Source organism: Oryctolagus cuniculus, chromosome 10 (genome assembly GCF_051225735.1).
Source record: "Oryctolagus cuniculus isolate XC-2025 breed Fujian yellow rabbit chromosome 10, ASM5122573v1, whole genome shotgun sequence".
NCBI lineage: Eukaryota > Metazoa > Chordata > Mammalia > Lagomorpha > Leporidae > Oryctolagus > Oryctolagus cuniculus.
The window spans coordinates 65,183,464-65,205,607 of record NC_142876.1 but is presented as its reverse complement, the minus strand read 5'-3'; the positions used below and the strand labels follow the sequence as shown (position 1 = coordinate 65,205,607).

At 43.2% G+C, this 22,144-nt stretch overlaps 1 protein-coding gene across 13 annotated transcripts in view; it reads right to left on the bottom strand.

Moving 5' to 3' along the window:
* PTPRM (protein tyrosine phosphatase receptor type M) overlaps positions 1 to 22,144 on the bottom strand; it is an 884,286-nt gene that overhangs the window by 526,892 nt on the left and 335,250 nt on the right. For all 13 annotated transcript variants that reach the window (XM_089305325.1, XM_089305326.1, XM_089305318.1 and 10 more), the window contains one exon: positions 10,827 to 10,905. In XM_089305325.1, the coding sequence (XP_089161451.1) occupies positions 10,827 to 10,905 (79 nt within the window). The remainder of the gene's footprint in view (positions 1 to 10,826; positions 10,906 to 22,144) is intronic.

Sequence of the window (22,144 nt, the reverse complement as noted above, 5' to 3'; positions counted from 1 at the left end):
GAGTGGACAGTGAGAGAGAGAGACAGAGAGAAAGGTCTTCCTTTGCCGTTGGTTCACCCTCCAATGGCAGCTGCGGCTGCGCGCTGCAGCCTGCACACTGCGCTGATCCGAAGCCAGGAGCCAGGTGCTTCTCCTGGTCTCCCATGAGGGTGCAGGGCCCAAGCACCTGGGCCATCCTCCACTGCACTCCCGGGCCATAGCAGAGAACTGGACTGGAAGAGGAGCAACTGGGACAGAATCCGGCACCCTGTCTGGGACTAGAACCCGGGGTCCCGGCGCCGCAGGTGGGGGATTAGCATATTGAGCAGCGGCACTGGTCAGTAACTTATTTCTAAAAATAATTTTACCCTATTATAAAACAGCATTTCTTTAAACAAACTGCTGACTTACTTTTATATTGTCCAAGTAATAATATAAAATAGCATAAGATTTTGTATGCAATTTTCCCCATTTATAACCACATGGGATTATAAGGATTTTGTATCATCTTAATTGTGTTATTAATGGGCAACAAAATAATAGTGACAAGATTCTAAGTAAGTTTTGGGTTTCAGAATTCAGGTCATCATATGCACAAGCAACTTTGTATGAAATATGCTATATGGCAATATATAAAAAGATTATACATAATGACCAAGTGGGATTTATCCTAGGATTACTAGGTTGGCTTAACATCCAAAAATCAGTATTTTAAGAACAGGAAACACATGATAGGTAAAGAAAAAGCACCTGTTAAAATCCAACTTTCTTTCATGATAAAAAAAAATCTACAAACTATGCATCAAAGGAAACTTCCCTTGTGCAAACAAGTCTGTGCAAAATCCATAGCTAACATCATCCTGAAAGACTGCAAGGTCTCCTGCTAAGAATAGAAACAAGAAAACAATGTCTGTTCTTTCCATTTTCTATTCTACATTCTTGCTGGAGGTTCTAGCCACGACAATTAGGCAAGAAAAAGAATAAAAGCATCCAGACTGGAAAAATAGGAATATGGACACTCTGTGCAAAGATGACTTGGCTTTATGTATTAAAACTCGTAAGAATTCAAACACACACAATAAAACCCCACACACAATTAGAGCTAATGAGGAAGTTTGACAAGGTCTCAGGATACCAGGTTGTTATACAAACTCAACTGCATTTCTATAGCAAGAGCAAGCCAAAAATAAAATTGAGAAAACAATTCCATTTATAACAGCATCAAAACAAAACACTTAGACTAAATTTTACAAAAAGAAATATAAAACATGTACTTTGAAAACGACAAATGCTATTGAAGAGAGTTTTAAAAGACTTTGATAAAAGAGAAGACATTTCATGTTCTCAGATCAGAAATCCTACTGTTGTTTTGAAGGCATTAACTCCTTGACAAAAGTGATCTGTAGAGTCAACACATCCTTACCAATATCCCAGCTGATATGTTTTTGGCAAGTAGTGACAAACTTCAAATTCACAAGGAGATACTAAGGACTCAAAATAGCCAAAATACAGAGCAGGTGTTTTTTCTAGCAGTTAAGTCTGTATCTGACATCAGAATGTCTCAGGCTTCCAATTCCACTTCTTGCTAACACACACAATACAAGCAGCAGGGAGACAGCAGTGATGGACCAAGGAACTGGATGCCTGCCACCCATACCAGAGAGCTGGACTGAGTTCCTAGCTCCCAGTTTTGGTTCAGCCCAGACCCTGCCATTTTGAGCTCTTGCAGAGTGACCCTGTGGGTGGAAGCATTCTCTAAAATTTTAAAAACATAGACAAAACAATATTGAAAAAAGAACAAAGTTGGAGGATTCACAGAGCCTACTTTCAAAACTTGCTACAAAGTTACATTAATTACAATACTGTAGTACTTTCAGAAGGTTTAACACGTAGATGAAACAAATGGAACTGTAGATCCAGAGATAAACCTCTGTGTGTATGGCTAATGGATCTTCAGCAAGAACGCCAAAGCAATTCAATGGGGGGAAAGAATAGTCTGTCAACAAATGGTGCTGGAAGAACTGGATATCCATAAACAAAAAGAATGAAGTTGTATCTCTTGCTTACCCACACACAAGTATCACCTCTTAGACCTATATGTAAAAGCTGACACTATAAAACTCTTTGGAGAAAACATAGGACTGCCACTTTATGATCCTGGAGAAGGTAGAGGGTTCCTAGATGCAACACCAAATAACACAAGTGGCTTAAGTGCCAAAAGAAAAAAATGAAAAGATAACCAACAGTCTAGGGGCAGGGGGATTATTTTCAAATCATATGTCTGATAAGGGGCTAGTATCTAGACATACACAACAAACTTATTATAACACAGCAATCAAAAATGTGGTAAGGATCTGAATAGACATTTCTCAGAAAACCATATAGAAATGGCCAATAGCAAATGGAAAGATACTCAACATCTTTAGCCGTTAGGTAATCCAAACCACAGAGTGATCCCCTTTTCAAACCTGGTAGGCTGGCTACAATAAAAAAAGACAAAAGCACTGGCAAGAATATGTGGCCATTGGAATCCTCCATGTACTGCTTTTTAGAATATTAAATGCTGCAGCCAACTGGAGAAACAATTCCAGAGTTCCTCAAAATGCTACACATCAAGTTACCCTGTGACCCAGAAATTCCATACTTAAGGATACACACAAAGAAATGAAAACAGTCATCCATATAAAAATCTTCATAGATGTTCAGAGTAGCATTAGTCACAATAGCCAAAATGTAGAGAAAAATGAATGTCTACTAACTGATGAGCAATCACACAAAATGTGGCATTTACACTCAATGGAATATTATTTGATTTAAAAAGTCATGCAATACTGACACAGGATACAACATGGAAGAAACTTGAAACATCATGTTATGTGAAAGAGGCCAGTCCACAGGACCATATGCAACAGTTTTTAAATGAAGTATGCAGAACAAAGCAAATCAATTGAAACAGGAAGTGGAATAATGGTCTACTAGATGTGGCAGAGGCATAGCCACAGGGGCCAGAGGGTACAGAGAATGACTACTTCTGTGTATGGGAATTAGGGGATGAGGGGGAGAGGTTGGAACAAATATTTTAAAATTAATTATGGTGATGGTTATGCAACTCAGTGAATATAGTAACAACTACTGAATCATACCCTTTAAATGGATGAATTGTACAATACATGGTTATGTCTCAATAAGACTGTTAAAATTGGGGCCGGAGCTGCAACACAGCAAGTAAAGCCACTGCCTACAGTGCCAGCATCCCATATGGGCGCTGGTTCAAGTCTCAGCTGCTCCACTTCTGATCCAGCTCTCTGCTATGGCCTGGGAAAACAGTAGAAGACAGCTCAAGTTCCTGTGCCCCAGCACCTGCGTGTGAGACCCAGAAGTTCCTGGCTCCTGGCTCCTGGCTCTGAATCGGTGCAGCTTTGGCCATTGTGGCCAATTGGGGAGTGAATGTGCAGATGGGAGACCTCTCTCTCTCTGCCTCTCCTTCTTTCTCTGTGTAACTCTGACTTTCAAGTAAATAAGTAAATCATAAAAAAAAAAAAACAAAAAACTGGTGACAACTAACCAACCACAAAAAAGGAAACCTGTTGAAGTGAAAGGGACACTATGATAAACAGTGACTTGATCAGCCGATGTCCTGACTGTTGATGTACAATTTTTTGTTGTTGTTGTTTTGGACAGGCAGAGTGGACAGTGAGAGAGAGAGAGACAGAGAAAAGGTCTTCCTTTTGCTGTTGGTTCACCCTCCAATGGCCACCACGGCCAGCGCGCTGCGGCTGGCACACCACGCTGATCCAATGGCAGGAGCCAGGTACTTATCCTGGTCTCCCATGGGGTGCAGGACCCAAGTGCTTGGGCCATCCTCCACTGCACTCCCTGGCCACAGCAGAGAGCTGGCCTGGAAGAGGGGCAACTGTGACAGAATCTGGCGCCCCGACTGGAACTAAAACCCGGTGTGCCGGCGCCGCAAGGCGGAGGATTAGCCTAGTGAGCCACGGCGCCGGCCTTGATGTACAATTTAATACTTTATCCCTTTTAGTATTTCTTTGTTCTAGTTAATACTATTGGTTGAACTCTGTAATTAACACATTTATTCTTAGGTGTTGAAATTTAACTGAAAAGTGATCCCTGTTAAATCTAAGAGTGGGAATAAGAGGGAGGAGATGTACAATTTGGGACATGCTCAATCGGACTTGCCTTAAATGGTGGAGTTAGAAATGTGCCAGGGGATTCCAATACAATCCCTTAAAGATTGCATGTACCAATATCATCTCACTAGTCCAAGTGATCCATTTCAGTTCACAATTGATCACACTGATAGGTCTAAGAGTCAAAGGGATCACACAAACAAGACTGGTGTCTGTGAATACTAACTGATAGAATCAAAAAGGGAGAGAACGATCCAACATGGGAAGCGGGATACACAGCAGACTCATAGAATGGCAGATGTCCTAAACAGCACTCTGGCCTCAGAATCAGCCCTTCAGGCAATAGGATCTGGCTGAAGAGCCCATGAGAGTATTATAGGCATGGAAAGCCAAGACACTCTGGAAAAAAAAAACCCCTAAATGAAAGATCTCTGCGAGTGAGATCCCAGTAGAAATAATGGGCCATCAAAGGAGGAGGTACCTTTCTATGAAGGGAGGAGAGAACTTCCACTTTGACTATGACCTTGTCTAAATAAGATCGAAGTCAGCCAACTCCAGAGGCTTCCATAGCCTTGGGAACTCATGACTAGAGCCTAGGGAGATTACTGACGCTATAAACAAGAGTGTCAAATTGTTAAGTCAACAACAGGAGTCACTGTGTACTTACTCCTCATGTGGGATCTCTGCCCTTAATGTGTTGTCCAATGTGAATTAATGCTTTAACTAGTACTCAAACAGTATTTTACACTTTATGTTCTGTGTGGTGCAAACTGATGAAATCTCTACTTAATATATACTAAATCGATCTTCTGTATATAAAGATAATTGAAAATGAATCTTGATGTGAATGGAATGGGAGAGGGAGCGGGAGATGGGAGGGGTGTGTGTGGGAGGGAAGTTATGGGGGTGGGCATTGTAATCCATAAACTGTACTTTGGAAAATTATATTTACTAAATAAAAGTGTTTATAATAATAAAAAAACTGTTAAAATTGTATATGGTTTATAAAATATAAAAGTATATATGAAGGGTGAAGATTGGGTCTAGCAGTTAAGACACTTCTTCCCAGGGTGTTGCAGCTTGGGATGCTTGCATCCCATCTCAGAATGCCTGGTTCAAGTGCCAACTACTCTGCATCCAATCCAGCTTCTTGCTAGGGTACATCGTGAACGGCAACATGTGATGGCTGAATTATTTTGGTCCCTGTCACCATGCTGGAGACCCAGATGGGGTTTTGGGCTCCTGGCTTCAACCAAATCCAGCCCTGGTTGCTGTGGGCATTTGTGTAGTGAACCAGCAGATGGCAGATAGAAGATCTCTGTGTCACTGTCTCTCTCTCTCTTTCAAATAAAGATGAAAATAAATTAACTGATTAAAAAAGATAGTCATATCTTGTATCATGGGCATCTAGAATAAGAAAAAGGGGCACAGAATCAGAGAGGAGATAGGATATGAACTCACAGCCAAAGTGAATTTATTTATTCGTAGATGTCGGTGACCAACTGCCAGGGAGCATATAGGAAGTACATGTGGCAGAGGGCCCAGTCCTGCAGGCAGCTGGGCCTTATGTATCTTAGGGTGCATTAAGGTGATATGGGACAAGTCAGGGAGATAGATCAAGTTCCTGAGCTGGAGACCACAGCTCCCCTGCCTCCATGTAATCCCACCTGCATCCACCACCTGTCAATCAGACTATGCAACCACTCCTGTTATGGAAGTGAGTAAGAGGCCTGGAGAGCGCCAGGCCCAGTCCTTTCACTTGCTTGTTCCCTCCTGCTCTCAGGCCTGCTCCTTCTCTCCTGTTGGCCCCCTGGAAAGGTCCCTGTTTACCCTTCTTGGCCCCGCCCACTCTCCCTTAATATAGCCCTCGTGCTCCTATGTGTTCTTCTCACTTTCTAAATAAAACTTAAATCTTACTATGCTGCAAGCCATGCCTGAGTCTATGCTTAGACTTCTTCTCTAAGTAAAAGGTAAGGGCCAGAGCTGGAGATACTAATTTTTAGGCTAACCTAGCCCACAACAAAGGGTCTGGAGGGAGGGTGTGGGGGAAGCAGGCAGAGGTGAGCTTCCCCATACAGGTTTTTCAAGTTTTTCCAGGGCTTTCAAACCTGGAGAAGAATGCAGGGGATGGGGTGTGGGGTGGGTGGGTGGGGGGATAATACAGGGTGTGAGACTCAACTGATCTCTTGAAAGAAAGCAGGGATATGGGGCAAAATGGCATTCTATCTACTTTTAGGCAAGAACCTAAAGTGGCTGAGGCTTATGTCCTTGTTCCATCACCCAGAATGGAGACTGCAGCTTCCTGTAAAGCAGGACCCTGGGAAGCAGCTGTGATCCTTAAGGGACTTGGTTTCTGCCACCCACAGGAGAGACCTGGATTGTGCCCCCAGCTCCTGACTTCAGCCCCAGTCCTGCCCCAGCCACTGTGGGCATCGGGCAGTGAACTGGAAGATGGCAGCTCTCCCTGCCTCTCAAATAAATTAAAAAAAATATTAGTAGCACATCATAATAATAGAAATGCCCATATATGCAAGCCTATATTATATTTAATACAGGAGACAACATTATAAAGGTGATAAAATGCTTCTTTGGTTTCTTCTACCAGGATTATTGAACAAAATTCAAAATAGATTTTTAGTGTGCATACCAAATGCAAGAATTATCTGTGTTTATTAGAAGTGGTCTAACATGAGAGAGCTGCTGATTCTGCACAGCCTTCTCCACATTTCAAGCTGATCCTGCAGCTTATTGTCACTACATTAAAGTCAGTTTTATGAGCAACCATATACTGGTATCAGAACAGCTCCTATTAAAAAAATGCTGTAATGTTTACACATAAATGTATGTGAATCGAAATGGGAGCCTTTACAGTAAGGTAAATGAGATTCAGCAATTCTGCATGCATTTGGGAAGCCCAGCTTTGGATATGAAATATGTATGCTCTTTTAGGACTTAAATTTAAGAACCAAAATTTTGAGATAATTGATTATTACTTAGAAATCTCATAGGAAATCTCATAAAATATTACCTGTAAAGCTTTCCATTTTAAGACCAAACCACTGCCTTCCTTAAAATCTTTATTTGCATGTTTTTCCCATAAACTCAGAGATTCTGGAAAAACTACTACAGAAGGGCTATCATCAAAAGCATTTAAAGCTTACAGTTCAAAATGCTGTTGCACCATATATCATCCTGGTACAGAGACTGTTTTGCAATTCTGTGCCTCCTACTGGCAGTTCAGGAAGCCAATTAGGTATTAGCCTAGGAATTCTCCAAAGGGGAGAACATAAGCACCGCTTCCAGGGCCCTAGGAAGCTGGCTCCTCAGGCATGAATAAAACTGCAGGAGTCACATTACAGGAAGGCACTGGCAGAGGATAAACAGTAAGTCTTTATGTCTTTGCTGAATACAATGACTTAAAGCCTGTGAAATGGAAGGGGCTATTATGTCGGCCAAGGCCAGATGTAAAGAAAGGGACCCAGGACAACTTAGCAAGCCCTGAGCAGCACTGGCTACAGCCAGCACACCTGTACCAGCCTCTCCCTGAGACCTGCTCTGCCCCTGGAGCTGCAGCACTCAGCACTTAGTAGGCACACCCTATTGCTGGCTCTGATGTTCCTATTTACCAGTCAGAGGTGAACCAGAGGCCATGAACACTTATGTGGAGCAGATAATTCCGTGGCACATTTCCAAGCTGCAGGCTGTTACTCCCAGGATCTGGCCAAGGTCCAAAGCAGGTAATTATATTCGGCTGCCTAAATGTGTCCCGCTGTTTCAATTAGGTACAGTCTTGTTCCTTTCCCTGCCTTTTCTGGAAAAAGGGGGAGAAATTCTTCCTGAACTCCTCAGTCTTGTGGCCACAGACTAGAAGGTAAATGAGACAGGCTACAAAAGTGAAGTCTGCCTTCGTACCAAGTGAGATCACTGCTGGATATTCCTGTGTGTGTGTGGTAGCAGGCATCACAGCCCCCAGACACAGGCATCAGAGAAAGCAACCCCCTTCGCATGGCCTTAGACAATTGCTCCATGATACTCTCATCAGGTAACTACCACGCAGGCCTTCTCCATGGCTGTGACAGACAGTGCTCTAATGACCACTCATATCCACGCAATAAAATGCCGAGACATTCCTGCAAGTGTTTATGTTTCCAATATTGTAGATTTACCCATTCTCTCAAGAGTTGGGTTGGGGCCATCAGCAGAGACCCATGAAATGCTTGAACTGCCCATTTCTCTTTAATGCCACAGATGCTAAAACTAAAGCAGCCTGCCATCCTCCCAATGGCCAAAAATTTAAAGTCTGATAGTATCAACTCTGGGCAAGGATACAGTGACAATAAAACTTCCACATCTTGCTGGTAGAAAGATAAACTGGTTCAGGCACTTTTCATAGCAATTTGGCAGCATCCAGTAAAACCAAAAATATTTCTCTCTTACATCCCCAGCAGCTCGGCTTTTCAACAGTCTATCCTGCTGAGGCTGTCACACATTACCAACAGGTACAGTCATGGGTATTCACTGTAGCTATGTGTTTTTTTTTCTTTTGAACTTTTAATATACTTATTTAAAGAGGCAGGGCACAGGAAGGAAGACAATTCCACAGCGAGTTTCAAACCACTGGTTCATTCCCCAAATGCCCACAACAGCTAGGGTCGGTCGGGCTGACGCCAAAACTGGGAACTGAGAACTCCATCCAGGTCTCCCACGTGAATGGCAGGAGCCCAGTCACTGCTATTTCCCAGGATATGCATTAGCAGCGAGCTGGAATTACCAGCCAGAGCCAGGGTGGAGCCCTGGTACTCTGAGAAGGGATGTGGGCACCCTAACCTCATCTTAACTGCTAGGTCAAACGCCCACCCTAGCAATGCTTTCAACAGAGGACAACTGAGCACCGGCGAACACAGGGAGAAGAGTCAAAACTCACTAAAGCACAAAAAATTAAAACGTGGTGTATCCATGGGATGGAATGCCACAGATCGACCTTTTGAAAACAGAAAGCTAAGTAGAAGGAAGAAGAATAAGAATACAGTTGTGGCTTCATCACTCCAGATCCCACATCTGTGCCTTCAATGGACCAGACTGAAAATACGTGGAAAAAAGATGCATCTCTGCTGAACATGTACACAATTTTCTCGTCTTGGTAAACAATACAGTATAACAACTACTTACATAGCATTTACACTGTTAGGTATATAAGTAACCCAGATATATGTACAGCATATAGGAGGATGGGTGCAGGTTCTATGCAAATACTATGATTTTTATATAAGGGACTTGCACAGCCACAGATTTCATATCTGAGGGCCTTCAGGGATGCGTCTACAGAACAATATATACAGTTACATTCCATTCATTGGAATTGATTGTGGTTTTTGTGCACACAAAGTGATGATGGGAAACACATACCTCTGTGTGTGTGTGTGTGTGTGTTACTGGCAAGTGTCAGGTGGGCCGAGATGTGGCTCCAGGCCCTCTGCTGCGGTGGTCACTGCGGTCGGCCTGAACAGCCTCCCATCATCCGAGCCTAGAGCACCGGTGCTCACAGGGATTCCGCGAGTACTTGGCAGCCAGTTCCCTTAAGAACAGCTTCTGCTTTAATCAGCTAAAGTCTTCTGCTGCTGAGCATGGATTAGAAACTGCACAGATGGAGAAGTGCAAAGGCTAGTTTACCACTGTGCTCAGCCCTGGGGAATGGGGACAAACGGGGCTGGCTGATATCCAGTACTATTTTATCTATTTAAGAAAATGGTTCCCATGCAAACAGGAAAACTATTGAGAGTTTTCACAGAAAGTACTAAAGTGTGTGTTTAGCATCCATTGCACTTTTTATAAGAAGGAATCTTCCAAAGAGGAAGCATGGGCAATTTCCAGTGTGCCTAGGTGGTTCAGGTAGGTCTCTTACATTCAACTGATGCATTTGTTCAGGACTATATTTTTGGGAACAATGTGACAAAAAGTAAGCAACGGTGCCAGAAATATACTGGACTTAAAAATAAAATGCACAGAGGGTGGCACTGTGGTGTAGTGGGTAAAGCTGTCGCCTGCAGTGCTGGCATTCCATAGATAGGGGTGCAGGTTCAAGTCCCGGCTGCTCTGCTTCCAAACTGGCTCTCTGCTATGGTCTGGGAAAACGGTAGGAGATGGCTCAAGTGCTTAGGCCTCTGCACCTGCATGGGAGACCTGGAAGAAGCTCCTGGCTCCTGGCTCCAGGCTCCAGATCAGCCCAGTTCTGGCTGTTAGAGCCATTTGGGAAGTGAATCAGTGGATGGAAGACTTCTCTTTCTTTGCCACTGCCTCTTTGTAACTCCGCCTTTCAAATAAATAAATTAATCTTTAAAAAGAAGAAGAAAATGCACAGATTCTCAGTATGTAACCTTGTATCACTACAGAGAAAGGGAAATCCAAACATCACAGCAACAAAGAAGTAGGCTGCTTGCAAGGATGTCCCAACAGGTCCATGAATTCCTTTATCCCCATTCCTCGTTTTCATTTTAAAAGACACTTAGCTACACACAAAGCACGGCATCCACATACAGATTCCTCAGTTAGGGACTTGCAGGCTGGCACACCACATCTAGACTTCTAGGAGCCCTCTCCTGACAGCGTGGCTTCTCCCTGGGTTTTATGCCCTCCTGCTCATCCTAACATAAATCTGTCCCCTATGATGTCACCCAACATGTCACAGTGGAGCCAACTTACTGCACGGATGTCCTAACACCTTCACTTCATCAATAGCGAGGTAGCCTTGATGTCCAGAGGTTACCACTTCAAAAATCACCTGGAAAATTAAGAAATATTTACATTATTCACTTATTTTCTCAGACTTTTGCCAAATACCTCCTATAGATACACTACCCATCGTTTCCCCATTTACTCATTCATGTTCCCAACTAATGTTAATCAAGTGCCTCACGTGTGCCACTCAGCGTTCCAGGTTTCAGACTACAAAGTTAAATAAGGCCCCACCCCACTCTGCAGGGACCCAAGGGCTCCCCTGAAAGCAGGGTGGGGGACACACAGACAGGAGCAAGTACTTGGAAAGACAAAGGCTTGGAATTACTTACAAGGGGCTAGGGATACAAAGTATCCAGGCATTTGAGATCATCCACTTTGGAAGGAAGACAGACACTAGTTAAATCATCACACAAAAATAATGCCTCAATAATCGTTGTCCCATGTAGTGGAATGAGAAGGCCATGCCAAGATGGCCACTGGCAAGCGAGCGTCAGTTACTCAGGAATGGCTTCAGAAACCACCTGGGAAACCACCTGGCAATGGAGCCTGCCTGGCAACAGGCTGTGATTGGTTAGGGCATAAACCACCCCTTGACAGGATTGGCTGTCTTGGCTATATAAGCTGCAGTACCAACTGAAATAAATGAGTCTGTGGGCTGCTCGCTCGCCTCTGGCCCGCTTTCACAGGACTCCTGGTGTCTATGTTGTTAGTCCGCGCCACTTGTCCCACCGCGCTTCCTCTCAGAATGAATCCACAGCAACAATCCCAAATCAGGAAAAAAACAGAAACAAAAACCCTGTGCTGAAAGGATACTTTGTGGGAGGAGGGCATGGTAGACCATGCACCTAGTGTGCAAGGATATAGAAAGGATTTCCCACCCACTACCGAAGTCAAGACTGTGACAGTCCCTGAGCATCAGATAAAAATCTAAAGACGACTTTGACAAGTTTTATTATAGGTTAGACTTACCCCAAACACACAGTTTTCCTCAAGAGACAGCATTAAGATTGTGATTGCTCTAGATAACATTTACTTTTATTTATTTATTTATTTATTCAAGAGGTAGAGTTACAGACAGTGAGAGGGAGAGACAGAGAAAGGTCTTCCTTACGTTGGTTCACACCCCAAATGGCTGCAACAGCCAGAGCTGGGCTGATCTGAAGCCAGGAGCCAGGAGCTTCCTCCAGATCTCCCAATTGAGTGCTAGGGCCCATGGACATGGGCCATCTTCCACTGCTTTCCCAGGCCACAGTAGAGAGCTAGATGGGAAGAGGAGCAGCCGGGACTAAACCAGCACCCATATGGAATGCTGAGGATTAACCTGTACCATAGTGCCGACCCCTCTAGATAACATTTTTCAAGGTAACTCTCTGACCAGAGTCACGTGGTATCCTAGGTACCAAATAACAGCCTTACGAATGTAAAGACTCTCCCAGGAGGAAGTGATATTTGAGTCCACAGCTGAATGATAAGAACAGGTTAACAGTGTGGAGAGTACATCTCATTCCAGGCTTGTGCAAAGGCCTTGAGATGGGTGAGACCATGACCATGAAGAGAACTGAGCCTACAGCCATAAGGGGCAACTGTGGCTAGGTTACACACAACTGCTTGTAGGAAAGAAATACCATCATCCACACCCTGTTAATAATGTAGACGAGACACCGTGCTAACTGACCTTCAGATGGCAAAGGTATGAAGTAAGAGGAGAAAGAAACAAAAATGTCCACAGTGGTGAAATCAAGAGGGCTTTCGCAACAGCTTGATCAAGCGAGAAGACCAAAGGAAAAGGGAAACATGTCTGAGGTCATGGAAATAAACGACTTTTGTGAGAAGGTGGAGCCACTTTAGAGAACTTGAGACTAAAAACAAAACCACTGCATGGGCTATCAATGTTCTTTACTGGATTATTTATCTCAAGGGGCCAGATGTCCGGCTATTGTTTAAGTGACCCACACACTTTTAAACATTTACTTATTTTATTTAAAAGGTACAAAGTCAGATACAGACAGACAGACTCCTGTCTTCAGCCTGCTCCAGCCCCAGCTGTTGCCAGCATCTGGAGAGTTCAGCAGCAGATGGAGGATCTTTCTCTGTCTGTCTGTATCTGTCTTTGTACCCTTTAAATAGTCAAAATCCAAAGTCAGAAAGTTTTGGATATTTTCATTGCCTTTATGAGATCTCTTGGGGAGGGGACTTAAGTCTAAACACAAAATTCATTTAAGCTTCATTTACACCTTATACACATAGCAGGGAGGTAATTTGATATAACATGTATAACAGTGTTGTGCATGAAATCAAGTTTCATGGTGTAGAGTTTTCCAATTATGGTATCATGCTGATGTTTCCGTTTCAAGCTGTGGAGCAGTTCAGATTCCAGATTTCTGCAGCAGGGATGCTCAGCCTCTATCCTGCCTTGGATGACAAAGTTCAGAGAGAGGAGTCTCAGATCGACTACTAACTTCATTTTAAACCTGACCATTGAGATACTCCCTTTGAACAGGAGGGTTAGAACATGCAGCCACAACATGAGGGTCATATTCAATAGGTTTCTCAAAAACAGGTTTCAGAATCCCAGGAAAAGCTTCAGTGTCATGAACTCTTGTCATCTGGCAAGTTTTCCAGTTTGCACGCCCCTCTTGCCAGTCCCCTTACCAGGAAAGCTGCAAACCCGACAATAATATTTTTGCCTCTTTCTGTCTATTCTACTTCTCCAGTGAAGCACAACCAGGGTGTGCAGCACCCAGTGGGAGTCACAGAAGCATCTAGCAATGCCAGCACCCAGGCCCCAAAAGACTGAAGTCATAGGAAATGATGACATGAGAGCACTGAGGGTACTTCTGGGAGAAAGTGCACAGGTGGGAAGAAATTCATTTGGAAATGGGCCCTCTTCATTTTGATCGCACCCGACAATTGAGTGTGAGAGTGTGTGTGTGTGTGTGTGTGTGTGTGACAATCTTCTGTTTTAGAAGTGAGGCTTGGGGCGCCGGATTCTGTCCCGGTTGCCCCTCTTCCAGGCCAGCCCTCTGCTGTGGCCAGGGAGTGCAGTGGAGGATGGCCCAGGTGCTTGGGCCCTGCACCCCATGGGAGACCAGGAAAAGCAACTGGCTCCTGGCTCCTGCCATCGGATCAGCGCGGTGCGCCGGCCGCAGCGCGCCGGCTGCGGCGGCCATTGGAGGGTGAACCAACGGCAAAGGAAGACCTTTCTCTCTGTCTCTCTCTCTCACTGTCCACTCTGCCTGTCAAAATAAATAAATAAATAAATAAAAATAAAAAATAAATAAAAAAAAAGAAGTGAGGCTTGAGTTTCCTTAGGGGGACACATCAAGTCCTTCTTTAAAAAAGAATTCAGTAATTCTCAAAACATTTACTTATTTGTATACATGATTCCTTGTCCCAGGCGTGTTTTGTACCAGTTAACCATGTGAGTCGGTTAAGTCAGAAAGTTTAAATAATTTTTCTGACATCACACAAGCAATTACACAATTAGGACATAATCTTTGGTCACTTTTACTTTCCAAGTCTGGACTCTTTCTATGTTTCCAAACTATCTTGACTAGTAGTGTGGGAGAGTATATATATATATACAGACTATACATATATATAGATATACACATACACACACACATTCCCTTAAATTTGTAGACAGTTATGTGCTGAGATTTTCACTTCTGGGGATGTAATGATCATCTATTTAACCTCCAACTATAGATGCCTGGAAAGCTATACAAAGTAGTTTTAGCAACATCAAATTTTAAGACAAGACTTGGTCCACTGCAGGATATGGGACAAACCCTTAGACTATCTGCTTTTTTGCATTGCTCACAAGCTAGAGAGTTTTATAGTTTTCAACAGTGGGAGAAAATCAAAAGAAGAATAATATTTTGTGAGACATGAGAATCACATAAAATTCAAATCCAATGTCCATGAATAAAGTTTTATTGGCACACCGCCATGCTCATGCATTTACCACTTGGTTACAGCTGCTGTCATATAGCATCAGAGTTGAGGAGCTGCCATAGAGACCGTCTGGCCCGCAAAGCCTGAAATATTTACCATCCAGCCTCCTGTTTTTGAGAACAAATTTTCTTGCTCAGTTCACCAATACACTGTCATTTACTCTGGTTAACAAGAAAGCGTGTGTCAAAAGCAGTACTTTGTCACAGCCAAACACAATACACCTTGCAATCCACATGGGAGCCTCATACTCCAGCAAAGTCAAGGAGAAACCCAGGACCTGGCTTGACTTATTTTCAATTAAATTACACATATGGTACTTTAAATGTACATATGAGCTTATAACATTGCTACCAAATATTTAAAATAATGCATTATTGCAGCATATTAGAAAAATAGAAAAACTAACTACTTTACAGGTCCCCAAACAATGTGCAAAATAACTCAGAAGTCAAAAAACTAAACTACTGAGAATCTGTAATATGCAAGTTAAAACCTGACCACAAACACTGGTATTAGCCAGATCTGGTCTAAATGCTGTTGTGTGTTTTTATTGAAACAAACACATGTTTAGGGAAAATGCTTTTGCTTTCTAGTCCAACCTAAATTATGATTATCTGACAAGTTATGGATCAGTATATCAGATTCCTAGAACCACCGTATCTTATTCTGGGATAAATATACTGCCACAGCTTAATTTCAAGTCACCATTTTTAGAGAATTGGCTTAATAAAAATAGTCATTCTTCATTCCTGGATTCCTTGTTACATCAAAAAACTTATTTTAACCTCCAAATTGCAAAATCTGCATGGTCAGTTGGGCATCTGAAGACAGCGGTAACAACTGAGCTGCTCAATGCACTCATTCCCTCAGGAGGCCCAGCAAGGCAAAGCTCTGTCTTCTTGCTTTAACTTTCTTACTATAAAAAAAGAACCAGTGGATGGAAGACTTCTCTCTCTCTCTCTCTCTCTCTCTTTCTGCCTCTGTATCTTTGTATCTGTGCCTTTCAAATAAATAAATAAATTGGGGCCGGTACTGTGGCACAGTAGGTTAATACTCCTCCAGCGGAGCCAGTATCCCACATAGGTGCCGGTACTAGGCCTGGTTGCTCTTATTCCAATCCAGCTCTCTGCTATGGCCTGGGAAAGCAGTAGAAGATGGCCCAAGTCCTTGGGCCCCTGCACCTGCATGGGAGACCTGGAAGAAGCCCCTGGTTTCGTATCGGCCCAGCTCCAGCTGTTGAGGTCTTTTGGGGAGTGAACCAGCAGATGGAAGACCTTTCTCATGGTCTTTCCCTCTCACTGTCTGTAACTATACTTCTCAAATAAAATTAACAAATTCAAAAATAAACAAATAAATAACTCTTAAAAAATAAAGTGTCCTGATGGTAGTGCATTTGTGTCATACTTTTCGCAATTTTATGATTTTAACTGGTGATTTTGCTTTTGAAAATGACCCCAAATGTGAGGAAGGCTCTCTGCTATTTCCAGGAACAAGAAGGCTGTGATGAACCTTAACTAGAAAATACACCTGTTGGCCATGCTGTGCTCAGACGTGAGTTATAGTGTTTGGAGGTTCAATGTTAATGAACAGATATGGCATCTTTAAACAGAAATACACTTAAAACAAGATTATGATTGATTGGTTGCTCACAACCCTGTGACCCGAGGCTCCCAACGACCTGGCCCCATATTTCCTATAGGAGGAACAGTTTGCCCTCCATATTTATGTATTTGTCATCTATAGACTCAATCAAGCAGGGAGCAAAAATAGTTGCACCTGTACTGAACATGTAAAGGTTATTTTCTTTGTCATTATTCCCTAAGAAATGCAGTCAAAAAACTGTTTACATTGTTTGTGGTCTCATAAGTAAACTAGAGATAACTGAAAGTAAGGGGGGGGGAGTATGTGGATATATTATGTGCAAATACTACAGCACTTTCTACAAAAGACTTGAGCATCCACTGGTAGCCGTAGGGTGAGACCAATGCAATGTTCTCTGAGACTTTATACAACAGAACTACTGTGAATAGGATAGGCTACCGTGCTGGTGTGTATGGGTTCATTGTGAGTCCCCATTTCTTCCAAAGGATTTTTGTGCTGATGGTTCCCGGATATTATTTACAGCCACACGACAGAAGGAAATGCAGAACAGAGAGAAGCAATATTCATTCAATCCCTCTACTAATAACAGCTCAGGAGACAAAATGCTGCATCTCCGTAGCCTTTGAAACTTTGGGAAAAGACATTTGCTGTCAGATCAGAAGCAACCAGTTAAGCCATCGCCTAGCGCCCAGGAAAGGCCATTCCCCCGAAGTGGCCCTCTGAGAGGTGTGACATCAAGCCACCCTTCAGATGCCTGCCAACCGGAGATGGGGACACGGCGTAACACTGCAGCATCCCTGCTACTCCCTGCTTCAGTGAAGAGCAAAATGAGCTTTCCATGCTGCCACTTCGCCTTGTTATGTGGGAGCAAAGTAAAGGGATTTCCTCGGCAACACGAACACTCGCCAAGGAAGACGTGCTGGTGAAGTCACCTGTCGGTGCCCTTGGACAAAGGGGATTAACAGGGGCACGTCTATTCTCCTACAGATTACCTAGTGGATCCTTTCTGCTTTTGATTTAAATAAAAAGCAAAGGTGCGTCCTACCTATTTACAAACATGCTATTTTGTTGTTGTCAAATGGGTAAAATAAAAAAAGAACAGAAACACACTGAATGAAAGTTTCTGTAATATTCAAGGAGCCCCAGCAAAACTACCACGCATATCCCATTAAGCAACCAGACGTGAGTAGGAGGAGTACGTTCAGGTGCTCTACAACACAGAAGGGCAACCACAGTTCACAACAGCCTACTGAAGTAGTTTAGAAAGAACTAGAAGAAAAGAATTCAAAGATTCCAAACATAAATAAGAAAGAAATGAAAATGTGGAAATGCTGACTTCTGATTTTATCATTACACACTGCACACATGTATTGAATTATCACCCTGTACCCCATAAATATGTACAACCACAAAAGAAAAAAAAAACTAAATAAAAAGGAACCAGGAGCAAAATATTCCAACATATGTTTATAGGAATGGGTTATTAGAAAATGAAATATAAATTTGCTTTTGGAAACACAAAGCACTCAGTAGACAGTAAATCTGTCAGTGGAGCTAATTTCTGATGCTTTGTCTGGCCTATTCTCAAATGACTTCTTCCATTCCACCTACCAATGTTCATGATTCTCCTCACTTTTCCTTTGGTCTCTTCTTTCCCTATAGAAAATAATATCCTATGATCATAGCTTAAATTTTCATTATATGAAACAGGATGTCTATGAAAATTAAGGTAGAAGAAAAAAACCAGCATAGGGAATTTTAAGGGATTGTGCTAACATGCAAGAGGCAACACCCACATAAAGATGGAAGATGGAAAGCCACAGAAGACGTTCTTATCCCTGCTCACCAAATAAAAAGTACAAACTGAGAATGAAATTTTGAGATGAGGTTACGTTTTAAAAAATAAAGAAAACCATGATCTCCAAGGATGTTCTACTTCCTAAGTGCACTTCTGAGTTAATGCTACAGGGACAACCTAGTATGTTCCCATTGGTTTATTAATACTTATTTTTAAGCATAACATGCAGAGGACAAGGGCAACTGCTTAGAGTAGCTTTCTGCTAGACTAAGGGACTTATATGTCACTGTGGCATCAGATTCTACATGTCATCCTAGAGGCAGGAAGCAGCAATTAGGCTGTCTTGCACTTGGAGGAAGGACACAGTGAGGTATTTATGTAATCAAGGTACGTTCTGTTTCTCAACTGTTACATCTCAGTATTCCCAAGTGTGTGTCAAGGAACACTACACTCAAAAGATGATCTGCAAACACTCCAGGCGGCACCCACATCCTCCGCATGTCCCTCCTAGAGATTCAGAAACACACATAGGCTCCAAAACAGCCTGCAGTTAGACTTTCTCTAATTCAGCATATCTTCCTGTTTGGCCAATTCATGCCTCCAACACTCCTTGGATTTCTAGAACACAATTTGGAAAATGCTCACTTGTTTAGCTCTAAAACACTGTCTCCAAGCAGTAAATGTATGCAGGTCTGCTGTCACTCAGCCGTGCCTTTACATAGCTTTCTAGTAAAATAAGTGGGCTGAAGGCAAACACAGCAAAGAAACCCAGACAGCTGTATGGAGAATAAAAGGTGGGAGGTAACTGTGAAGGGATGGGTAAGACCAAGTCATTCCTATTCCCTCAACTCCTCATTTCCCAGGAAAGATGTCAGTCCTCTAAAGGGTAAGTCTTGGATTAGCCTCCCCACAAAGTACAAAATCCTGGCTGTACAAAGACTTCCTGGCAGGACCCAGAGGGAAGCCCCTCCTCTTCACCCAGGGCCCTACAGTTTACCTAAGGAACTTGTTTAAACAAGGAGGCTCCACTGAGCCAACGAGACTCTCCTTTTCCACGGCTTTCCCCTCCCAGGCCCTCTGCTCATTGCCTACCCCTTGAGCCAACCCATTTAGTGAGAGGCACAGGGAAGGAGATGCCCAGACCACCTAGGCATTGCTCTTTTTTCAGAGCAATCATTTCTACTGAAGATCCCTGCCTTGCCGGCTTCCAACTGGACTTGAGACCACTGCCTTCCCAAGGTGGGCAGAAAGGCTATGGGGGTGCAGATGCAGAGACTTTCCTGGGCCCACGCATGGCGGAACGCAGAGAAATCAATCAGTGACCTCTTTTTTTCTGAAACAGATAGGGACACCAAAGAGAAAGGGGACTGCCGAGCCGAAGCTGAGATCTTATTATTTTTTTAATCAGCATCAGAAAGCAAGATGGTGAATGTGAGAGGGAAATATTATTCTTCCAATGGCAGGAAGTCAATATCTAAAGCCACGGCAACAGGTGCCCAAGGAAGGCAGGGCCCAGGCTTCCCTGCAGCTGCAGGGCCCCAGAAGGGCATGTCTGAGTAGCCGCAATTAGGATAAACATTAATTAAGGAATTAAATGTGTCAATCACCAAATACTTGACAGTTTGTGCTTTAACAAATTGTAATTAACCTGCAATTAGCTGTATTCCATGCAGGTTACCATTGTGGTTTGTATCAGTGGAATACTATTCTACCATAAATAGTAAATAGTAAAATGGGCTCTTGCAGGATTCACAGCATGAGACTGTGGCAATCTCCCTGGTAAGGATGCGCTGGCCCTGGGGCTTGGGCACTGGGTCTGCAACACAAGGAAGCCCCCTGCCAGCTTCACCTGACAGGTAACTGTGCCGGATGTTTTCCATCAGGCTGACACCATGATTTGGCTACAATGATGGCTGCAAGAACAGTTTCCTCTGCTGAGAAACGCTTCAATGCCCCCAGACGTGCGTGATTCAGATCCCATTAGGGGAAACTCTATGAAGACAGGAGAAGAGCAAGAAGACCTTTATGCTCATCAAAACTACTCCAGGCAGTCGTGTCTAGTTGGTCTGAACACTTCTGCAATTCCAGCTCCAACCTAGAGGGAAAATGCCTCTGGACTGTGCAGCCAAAACCACGTGAGAAATGGAAAGTCCTTCAAAGGCTCAGGCTGTAAAGGAAAACAATGGCCATACATAGTGTCACCAAATATGTCCCTAGAGCACCTGTTCCCCAAGGTGCAGCCAAAGGAGTCCAGGGGAAGGGGAATTCCATGGACCCTCAGGAAACCTCACCAGGCACTCCTACAGTATAGCCATTCTGGAGCCTTCTGCCAAAAAGGAACTTGGTTCATTTCATTTCCCCCAGGGCTTTTTCCTGGACCGCTTTTTCATTTAACACCTTTTGACATCCCACTAAACGCATTTAGGAAGTGCTTTCGCAGGGACAAAGCGCTCAGCTATTAGCTGTTTCCCCTTTATATTGCCTTTCACAAATCTTAATGGTGGCTCAACCAAGCGCCACCATTTATTCAGAGGCTGGCATATCACAGATGAGTTTTTCTTTCATCTTCGCACCCTGCACAGTCATTATATCTAAGCCTATAATTAGGAAAGCAAGGCTCATAAAGTTTAAATCAGTTACCCAAGCTTTTTTTTTAAGATTTATTTATTTGAAAGGCACAGCAACAGAGAGAGGAGAGGGGGGTTAGGCAGAAGAGAAGGACAGGGAGAGGATCAGAGGCCAGGAGGGAGGGAGGGGGAGGGAGAGGGAGAGGAAGAGAAAGGGAAGGGGGAAGAAGGGAGAAAGAGATCTTCCATTTGCTCACTTACTTCTCAAATGGAAACAACAGCCAGGTCTGGGCCAGGTGGAATCCAGGAGCCCAGAACTCCATCCCAGTCTCCCACATAGGTAGCAAGGGCCCAAGCACTTGGGCCATCTCCTGCTGCTTCCCCAGGCACATTAGCAGGGAGTGGGATTGGAAGCAGATCAACCAGGACTCAAACTAGTGCTCATATGGGATGCCAGCATTGTAAACAGTGGCTTAATGGGCTGTGCCACAATACTGGCCCTGGTTGGTCAAGCTTACAAATAAGCAAGGGATGATATTCAAATCCAATTCTATCTAAGCCACAGTATGTGCTCTTTTATTACACTATGATGCGGCTCATTCCCAAACAATGAATGTGAAATGTGAAATATACTTATTGCAGCATAAACTGTGATATAACATGAAATTCCTTTAAAAGATTTAATTTATCCTTCTTAACTCATATCAAAATTACTATTGAATGTGAATGCTACCTTTTAGGAGTCAGTATATGTAATATACCAATATTCAAATATACACCAACCTCACTTTTTTTTAGGCATCTATAATGTATCTTACAGACTACACAGAATTCAGAAGTGTTGTCTGGTGGAAGCTGACTCCTGTACTCTGAAAGACAGTTTCTTGGAGATGCCATCTCCTTTAGCCTAGGCTAAAGCGTTAAGGTTCAGACACAGCCTATGTGTAGCATCCCTTAGATGCTAATTTTTACATAGTATGTTAAAAATAAAAAAAGTCACACGCTGGCACCCATGTGCGTATAAGACCAGAAACATTTTTGTTACATTTTGCAATGAAGTGACAGTCACAAGCCAGATTCACATTTGCAGGCCAGTACACACCTCCATATAGATAAATCAATATAGAAACATACACTAAAAGCAGATGGGCTCTTGCAGGATTCACAGCAGGAGCCCGTGGCCATCTCCTCGGTAAGGTACTGGGGCCTGGGCATTGGGTCTGCAGCCCAAGGAAACCCTCTGCCTGCTTCACCTGACAGGTTACTAGTGTTTTCCATTCATCTGATACCGCAAGTTGAGGTGGAAACAGCACGTGGCTCCTCTTGCTTCATATCTGTTAATGCACTTGTCCATGTCA